General features: G+C 40.9%; 1 pseudogene and 1 gene segment (V, D, J or C); both read right to left on the reverse strand.

The window, feature by feature from the left end:
- LOC134473361 (coiled-coil domain-containing protein R3HCC1L-like) overlaps positions 1–8,723 on the reverse strand; it is a 198,998-nt pseudogene extending 190,275 nt beyond the window's left edge.
- Positions 645–1,522, reverse strand: LOC134473351 (T cell receptor alpha variable 25-like). The segment is given in 2 exon segments: positions 645–1,078; positions 1,334–1,522. Coding segments are annotated over 2 exon segments (480 nt in total).
- Positions 8,724–9,516: the final 793 nt, after the last annotated feature.

The raw sequence follows: 9,516 nt of genomic DNA on the forward strand, positions 1-9,516 counted from the left end.
ACTCACAGCCTCCTGTAGTTCTCTACCAAACTTACTGTAGTCTAACTCCATGCTCACTTTAATACACAATGTGAAGCAAAACTAACGTCATGGTAATTATTTGCCTAAATATTAACATGGCCTGGGAGCTCCACTTCAACACTTTTGGAAGCCCTGAGCCACTTTGTCAGACAAGCAGCTTCCAGGAGAGAATGGCCAAGAGAGGAGAGCACATCAGGGCCTCGGGGAAGGAGTGGTGAGAAAGCAGCCCGCTGCTAAGGGGACCATTCGAGCTCAGGGGAGCTCTAGTTATGTTTTATTGAAAAGTAAACCATACACACAACTATGGATGTAGTATGTATCAGTGAGGGTCCAAATAATCCTGAATAATGCTTAAATCTATCTATATATTCCTTTAATCTTTTAGTGGCTTATTATTTTTACAGTTTGTTTAAAGAGAAACCTTTCAACAATATTTTTTCTAGCATTGAAATCTGAAAGAAGCTGCTTGGGGATCTGTGACATCACAGAAAGATGCCCTCAGAATACACTGATTCTTCTTGGAATAATTGGAATTCCCTAGACATCTCTGTAGAAGAAAACCAATAACTACATATTAGGAATTAAATTACCATGTCTCATTGAGTAAATTTCTACACGCATCCCTATTGCCATGAGGAGGAAGTGCACCGTCTCTTTGCAGACAGTGTGAGTTTAGCTTTCTCTAGTGTCGGAGCTATACTAGGGATGAGATGCTCTTTGTGGATTCTCAGGTCGTGGTTTGGGTACAGGCAGCAGGTGCTTGGGGAGCACTGTGTCGTTGCACAGAAATAGGTTCCTACGTCACTTCCCCGGGTGGCTGTGATGTGCAGGGAGCCGTCCTGTCTTCTTTCTCCAAATTGAGTTGTCAGTCTGTCCTGCTCCTTCACTTCTCCACCCTTCACAAGCCTCACCAAGAGGACTGGGTGTCCCCCAGGCTTCTGCTTGTACCACAGCAAGGTGTTGAAAGTGCCTGAAGAATTGCAGTACGCAGTGAAATTCTCTCCTTCCCAGATGCACCAGAATTGAGGAATTTGCTTTACCTGTTGTCCACTTATTTCTGTGGGGAAAGACAATAAAAGGCATCATACTGAATAGGTCAGGTCCCTATTCCCTAAGCTACGGTGGCCTTGGTCTTTTTCATTTATCACGCCCTTTTTTCTCCTTTCCATATTTCCTTCCTCACCTTTTATTGAGTTGTTCTTTCAAAAAAAAAAAAAAAAAAGAAAAAGAAAAACAAAGTCTACTTGTGTCTTACAAGTAAGTTTCCACCATGCTGAAAGTTCTGGAAGCAACCAGGGAATCTAGAACTCACCTGAAAATTGCATCCATGAGATCAGCACTGTCGCCATGAGTAGCATCCCGGCTCCTTCTTAACAAAGAGCTTCTGACTCCGACTGCTGCTCTGTGGATTTCCCTACAAAGACTGACTTCAGCTCCAGAAAAGCGATTTTAGTCTGTGTTGCAAAGTCTCTGTGTCTGTGCTGGAATGGAAGAGAAATACAGTAGGGCATCTCTTCAGTTTGAAGCATCTATTTTCCCCACTCACTGAAAGAGGCTGTGCTTGCACGTGCTTCCCCCTGGTGACTGCTCTTGAAAATGTCTTATGTGATCACTAATTTCCTTAAAGTTGCTTTCAAATTTAGGAGGCAGGTGTATGTGTGAAGGATTGGAAAGAGTCCATTGATACTAATAATTGCTCAGCAAGAAACGATTTGCCTTGTAAAATACACTCTTTTGTTTAAAGCTAGGGGTAAGAAAGTCTTACTTTTCCATTTCTGTTTCAAGGATCAAGCTGTGCCCATACATGTGCTCACGCAAGGCACTGGGTTAAATATTTCAGTAAGTGTGAAAAAACTCACAAGCTAATCCCCTCTAAACAGCAAATCCCCTCTAAAAGAAAATCAAAACTACAAATTTTCCTTTGTGACCTAAATTTCCCCTTGAAAATCATTCAGTTAACAGCAGTCCATTACTTTCTTATTATTTTACTTGTGGGACCCAGCTGTGAGAGCACATTAATATGAAATATTAGGAAATTATCATTCATTAGATGTCATTTCTCATGTGAACCTTATCTTTAAACAAAACCCTGGGACAGAATCTTTTCCTGTTCTGTATGGTATGTTCTGTTTTTCTATTATGTGCTTTAAACTAGCAGCTGAGTGTAGAAATTTAGAAAAAAGCCATGGGCTGTCACAGAAATCTGACCAGGCTTATCACAGTACTGGTAGCCCTGTATTACAACTTCCTGTTAATTTGCTGGCTTGGTCTCCTACACCTTGAGGGTGTACACTATTACCATCCCCAAGAATGTGCTCTCTTTTGTGGTAGTAGCCAGCTGCATAAGGATCATTACACTTAATTTAAAATTTAGTTTCTCATTCATATTGGTCATATTTAAAATTCATAATACTGGCACATGATTTACTGTCTTTTGGGTCATGAAGATGTAACACCTTACCAGTTCTCCTGAAAAATACTACTGCTAGTGGATACAGAGTCTGTAGAATTAAATTCATATGCATATTTGTTAATGTATCCCAAGTGCACTCCTTAGTAAGTAGCAAGCACTTAATAACAAAGTCCAATTTTTACCAAAATGTCCTCATTAACTAATGTACACCCAATAAATCGCAGCTGCTCAAAAATACTTACTGAATGTTGTATTAAAGTATGTGAGGCTTTGTACTCCGAATATCCCAAGGACCAAATCAAATAATTCTGCTTACAATGTACCCTTTCAGGAATCCAAACAATCACAGTTAAATATTTAACTATTTATCTTGGAAATTACATTAATTTACTGGCATTGCCCTAGGAAATTAACCAATTCAATAGCTTAAATGTCTCAAGACTTGTTTTTCTCCATTACTGGAGGCCAAGAGCCTGATATAAAGAGGTGGAGGCCACTCTGCCTCTCAAAGCTTTAGGAGAGAATCCTTCTGGGCTGCTTCTGGCTTCTGGTGGGTCCAAGCATTCTTACCCAAGACCACCTAAGTCCCATTTCTAGCTCTGTCTCCATGTGACATCTCTGTGTCTGGTAAAAGGACAGTTGGCATTGAGTTAAGACCCGTCCTAGATAAATGCAGCAAATAGCAATCTCTTTTAATTTCTGATAGCAGTGTTTGTGTGACCAAAGCTCTAGAAATAATTTCATCTTTTGTGCAATCAACAATTACATGTTGGTTTCCCTGCTGTGTGTTAGGCTGGGATGCAGTAGTGAAGGAGACAGAAAAAGGAAAATTAACCATTGGGAAAAGGAAAAATGAATTTAAAAAGTGTGATTATTTTGCATTGTGATAAGTACTACACACAGCTAATATGACACTGCACTGGGTGAAAGTCACACTTGGAGTGAGGTAGACAGGAGAGAAGGCTCCACTCTGGGGCTCTGTAACAATGGGTTAGGTGTTAATCATGTGCATGTTCAATTCTCTTTTCTGTAAGTAACCAGCAGACTTCTCTGGGTCCTGTTCTAAGCATCAGCTCTCATCATCATTCCTAATTCTCATAATAACCATGTGTGGTGTGTGTTTCCAATACCTGTGTGAGACAGGTAAGAACACTGAAGCATGGGATTGTTAAGGCAGCCTGTCCAAAACAGTTCCAATAATGGGCTGTCTAACACGATCTGGAAAACCAGATGAGGGCTGCTGTCTACCACTTACTGCCTGGTCTGCCTGACTTAATCTGTCTGCTAATAACACAATTCCCCCAACAAGTGCTTTATAAAGAGAGGAAGCTTGAGGTGGAGCAGAGATCTCATGGCAAGAGACAGAGAGTTCAGGGGTGTAGATTTTCTGATCTCTCTCTCCCTGTTCTGCTAAAGCCAATAATATTCTTTCATGAGTGTTACCTTGGGCACCTTATCTAGTGTTAGACACCTCCCAAAAGCCCCACCTCAAAACATCATTCTCACAATGGAGATTCAAATTCCACTAACTTTGAAGACTTAACAATAAAAATAAAGCAAGGGCATCTATGCAAGTCACCCAATACAATGCCTTCTCTATCTTGGGAATTTGCACAATGTATAAAATACTGGGAGGCTGGGAAACAATGCTAGAGTGTAGTGGAATCTATTCACAATATTCACAATAAAGCTCACAATATTCCAGTTCATGGATGATGATAGAAATTTAGGACTCATTACGTTTATTAAATGTTAATGAGAAATAAAGTGCATGTGGTGTTGCATTGGGGGATTGTAGCCATAATTAAGTATGGATAGTTTCCCTAAAATGGCTCATTTTTCTCCATCAAGAGGTCTTCCTCCTACTTCTAAGGATACTTCTATTATACAGCAAAGAGTAGAAAATCGATCCAGTTCCCTTAGTAGAGAAAAATCTCCCCGTTTTGCAAAGCAATGTCCAGGTAGGTACTATTCTCCAGCCTGAATTAATCATGTATTGTGTTTGTCACTTCAAGCTCAGCTACCTTCACATCTGGTGGGGCAGCACATCAGCAACACCCGGGCCTTCTGAGTCCTCTTCCTCATAATCAGTACAATGGGAAATTCACTGGCCTCGGTTGGGCAGTGATGACTCTCACTGTGACAAGGCTTCACCCTAACTTAACCTAGACACAATAGAGGACAGCAAGTAAATGTCAAAATAGTTTAGCTGGACACTGAGTGGCAACACTCACTGAACAACTGCTTCAGTTCTGCAGCTTCTCGAAAAGAAAAACATATTTATACCTAAGTTTTACAAGATGGTGACATTTGCCTACAGCAGTAGGAAATACAGAGTGCACCGTGCAGGTGTTTGAGGGAGAACATTACAGGTAGGAGGGGCAAAGGGAAAGGACAAATGTCTTGCTGTGCCATCCCGCTCAGAGTGTCTCACTCTGAGTCTGCCCCACTCCTTAGACCCTCACACTTCCCAGCACACGTGTTTTACAAGGAACTTGCTAAGGCAGCCACCACTGTCAACTGGTTTGTTTATTTTCCTAACCCATTGATCTTTTTTTTTTTTAAACTTTTTTTTTGTCTTTTTGAGACAGTGTCTCGCTATGCAGTTCAGGCTGACCTTGAGCTCACTTTGTAGCATAGGCTGGTCTTGCACTCACAAAGATCCTCTTGCCTCAACCTCTGGAGTTTTTTATTACAGGTGTGAGCCACCATGCCTGGCTAACCCATTGATTTTCTCGTAATTTATACTCAGGTTTGGCAGAAATTTCACCATCACTGACACCCTGGTCACCCTGCGCCGGTAACATTCCTTCTCTGCAGCCAAAACTCTGCTCCTTAGGACCTGCGCTGCTGTTTCACCCTCCCTCAAAATACAAGTCAAAAATGTTCTTTAGGATGAAGAAAGTTTGATGGCATCTTCCAAACATTGATAAATGGGAAAATAAAACTTACACTATAGTACTTTTATGATTAAATTATATGACAATTCTGAAGTGTGTAATACAGTGCTTCACATGTATTGTGCACAATTATATTAGCTTTCTCTTTTTGGTAAAAACCCACTGTATTACTCAGGGTTTTACTAAAGAAAACAGATAACACAAGATATACAGATGTATAAGAAACCACAAGATTGGCTTACGATGGTAAACTACAGAGTTGGATAGGAAGTGTGCAGAGAGTGTCTACACAATGGAGGCCAAAGAAGTCAACCCAAGGTGTGGAGTTCACCCTAGTGTCTTGTGCAAGTCACACCAGCAGGATGATGGGTCTGTGACAGAAGGCCGAAGCCTCTACAATAAATGGCTGAAGAGTCTATGCTGGAAAGCTAAAGAGTCTACACTGGAAGCCAGGAGACCAGCTCTAAACCAAAGGCAAAGACTGGAGCTTCTCCCAAGAATGGAATGCATCTGTCCTTCCTCCTTCCCTTTTATACCTCATGGTGATGAGCCACACTAGGGTGGGTCTTCTACACCCGAGGGTGTATGGTTGCTAAATCCATTTAGTTAAGCTTCCAAATGTCTCAGATTCCCACCATCAACCAACCACTACACCCACTTTTGCTTCAGCACTCATTGTAGGACTCACTGATGTTTTTTCTCCTCTTCTCATAGGTTGCATGAAGGAAGCTTCTAGAAAATTAATCATTACTTGTCTGAAGATAGCGATTCTTTCCCCATCTTCTTTGGGTTATTTCCTATAGTAATACACTTGGGTTGCTGAGACTCTCAAATGGACTTTCTTTTGTTTCCTGAATATGATACTAAATGTTTTTATATGCTTGTTATCTAATGAGTATCATATTTCTGAAGTAGCTAGGTTTTTATCCTATTTATTATTCATTTTCTTATACATTTACATGAGCATGTGGTCTTTTTTAGAAGTAGACACTGCTAATGTAGGTTTTAACCCTGTGTACTGACTTTTACCATCTTAGCAGTGATTCTTTTTTATTTCATAAATGGCCTTTAACGTTTCCCTCTCACAGCACACTGCTGTGTAAAGTAGAAATGGCACATAACTCCTCCAGACTGGCTGGAGGAAGGCAGCTGGCAGGTACCTGGCTGCTGTGCAGCTGGAGTGGCCCCAGGTGTGGAGTTCAGTATCAGCTCTAGATCCAGATGCCTACATCTGTGGCAGTTCATCAACTTCGGAGCTCTGGGCCTGGCACTGTAGGTGGTGTGGGTGTCAAGCATAGCTCTAGTCTGTCTGTTTGTCTTAATTGCTCTGTAAATGTCCACCATTCCTGTCTCCCATATTTCTATCTTCAGGTTTGTCAGGTAAGAAAGAATGCTCTGCCTGTGCAGGGCCTGAATCTCCCATCGCTGCAGGTTTGAATCCTCTTCTCTGCTTTTCATTTGCTTTAGACATTTTAGGAAGTGAGATCCACGCTAACATGACCTGTCTGTCCACAGGACTCTTGCAAGTTGCATTGTTCATGTTTTTTTTCCCCCTGGCTGACAATTGCCTTTTATCCCTACCACAGCAGGGTAATAACAGAGAACTACACTTATGAATGAAGACAAATGGCTATTTTTTTTTTCTGCTTGGTCCATCTTTGTCTTGACAGCTTATTCTCTTTCTTTACCATCCATGTCCCTATGTACACAGCTCTGGAAGGATCCTCTTATCTGAGGATAGGGAAATATGTATTAGAAAATAATTCATGGAGTTTCTCTTTTCATTGTGTAAAGTTCTCTAACAGGAAATGATACACCAAATTCTGTATTCTTTAAGACATTTTGTTCTTTTGTTTTGAACACTTTAGCAGTTCTTAGTCGTGTAATACCTCTATTATCTCACTGGTAATACCCAGATCACTGCCCAAGGTACTCTCTCAAAGGTCTTTTGTCCCATTCAATATATACAGTTCAGAGTCCAAAAAAGTGTTATAATTATTACCAGAAATCTTCTTAATGGATAAGGAGGAAGTACAGTCTGACATGCACTCTACCAACTTTCCTGTGGATTCTGTAAAACTAGATGAAATACTTTCAGCATAAGTATCTGAGCAAGCAGGTAGGTTGCTGAATTTTCAGAGTCATCCTCACTCCTAACTGCATGAGGAGTGACTGTGTTTTGCATTCATTTCTATGTATATTGAGAAACTACTTAGTACAAGTATCATCTGGTTGGACTACACAAGGGCTACCTACAGTCACATGATCACACATAGCACCTGTAAACTCCATCACACATGGCTTACTGGTAATGTCATCCACACTCGCAGCTCAGTTATCTATTTTATGAGCAAGGACAGCAGTATCATAAGCTTTATGCTTTCCACATAACTTATCAGAAGTGCCGTCATTCTCCTCGAATCCTCTAATCATTGTTGGATCAATAATGCCACTTGCATGCTCAACTTTTCTGTCCATCATCAATTTATGAGTTATGTGAGCCATTGTCTGTGGAATGCTGTCTATTCCTTTCTGACCCAAGATGAAAGCTGTACCATTGGTTATATAACCTACACGCTCAATTTAAAGTATTGGGGACCTGGTCTAGATCCCCCGTCTCCCAAATAACTGTAATTGAAGGCCTAAATAAATGAGACAAGTAGTATGATTTTAGGCCTCCAGAAGGGTCAAAGCCCTCTGCAGAGTTCAAGACTCTGGGGGCTAAGACAGGGAATGTCTCTGGGTGGCCTGCATTTATTTAGTTTTCAAGCAAGGAAGAGGTTAGAGTGGAAAATGCACAAAACTGAACAGACTTTGGGAGTGGTTCCAGGACTTTCCCAAGTGACAGATTATGTTTAACTGAGGAGTACTAGCTTATGTCAATCTAGGAGAAGTATCTTAGGAGATCTCCATGCTGCATTTCACCACAGAAGTGAAACATCTGCAGCTATAGTCTTTAATTGGTTCACTGGAGTTGAGTCCAGGTGTCCTCAGTTGCTACCTTGACCAGCCCCTTGAGGCCTCTCTTTTTTCTTGGGTCACCCAGCCCCTGGTAATGCTGCAGATTCCACGTGTGTTCAATTTCTAGTTTCAGTGGCTCCCAACATCAAAGTCTGCACAAGTCTGATCAATGACAATATCTGGACTTTCAGAAACAAGAAAGGCAGTGATACTTGCATTATTCAGCTTTAACTTTCCTTCTGGTATTTGCACGCTTCCTTGTATAAGTTAAGAATCCAAGCATAGTTCTGCTGGTGCAGTCATACTCTCCGGTTTTAATCCAGCAGGAAGACCTCTAGGAAGCTGGGGTATTTGCTCCACAAGTGTGATATCAGTTGCAGTTCCGCTTCCCAAATCTTTGTCTTCAAAAACTTCCTCACTTTGTTCATATCTACTGAAATCACACTATTCCTTCCTCTGAAATGGTTTGCTTAGAACCTGATTAATCTCACTAATTTCTGAAGGACACTGTGGGAGAACTATTCCTTCATATCCTGTCACAACTGTATCATGAGCTACCAAAAACTTCATTTTCTTGGAATTAAAATATCTCTGTAAAGGTACTCTAGGTATAAGCCCAGCATTTGCTGATGTTCTTTGGATAACACTTCTTTGGATAATGTGAGCCTTTTCTTAATACAAACCTTCTGCTTATTCCTCTTATGAAGACATGTCTTTTCAAAATTTTGTTAAAATTTCTTTCCTTCTCTACAATTATCCCCCCCCCCCCATCAGTCTTAATACTTAGTCTCAGAACCTGAAGTTTGTCTTCAAAGGTCTGCTTTTGGGATGACAACTTTCTTCTTGTTATTCGTTCACCACACAGGAGGACCACAGCTTTTTTCCTTATTATCTGTCCTAAGGGAAACTATATTCCTATGAGTTTTAGGCACATAAGTGCCATGTCAGGACTTTGCCTCAACCTCTGCACCTCTCAATTCTTCCTGCATGATATGACCTCCATCCTGTATCCCAAGCTGGTCTTGAGGATCACAATTTCAAAGCTGCCTTGTGAAATTAAAAATGAGCTGGCTGTGCCTAGTGTTTCTGTGTGTTTTAGTGATGTTTTCCTTTAAATAAACACTGGAATATGGACTTTTTCTTCCATTCTTGGTATACATCTGCTAAAACTAGAGTGATGGACTTGTAGAATTCTTTAGTTGGCACTGTGGTTCTCCATGG

The sequence above is a fragment of the Cavia porcellus genome, unplaced genomic scaffold (genome assembly GCF_034190915.1).
Source record: "Cavia porcellus strain 051 isolate PalLab524CR breed Dunkin Hartley unplaced genomic scaffold, mCavPor4.1 scaffold_26, whole genome shotgun sequence".
NCBI lineage: Eukaryota > Metazoa > Chordata > Mammalia > Rodentia > Caviidae > Cavia > Cavia porcellus.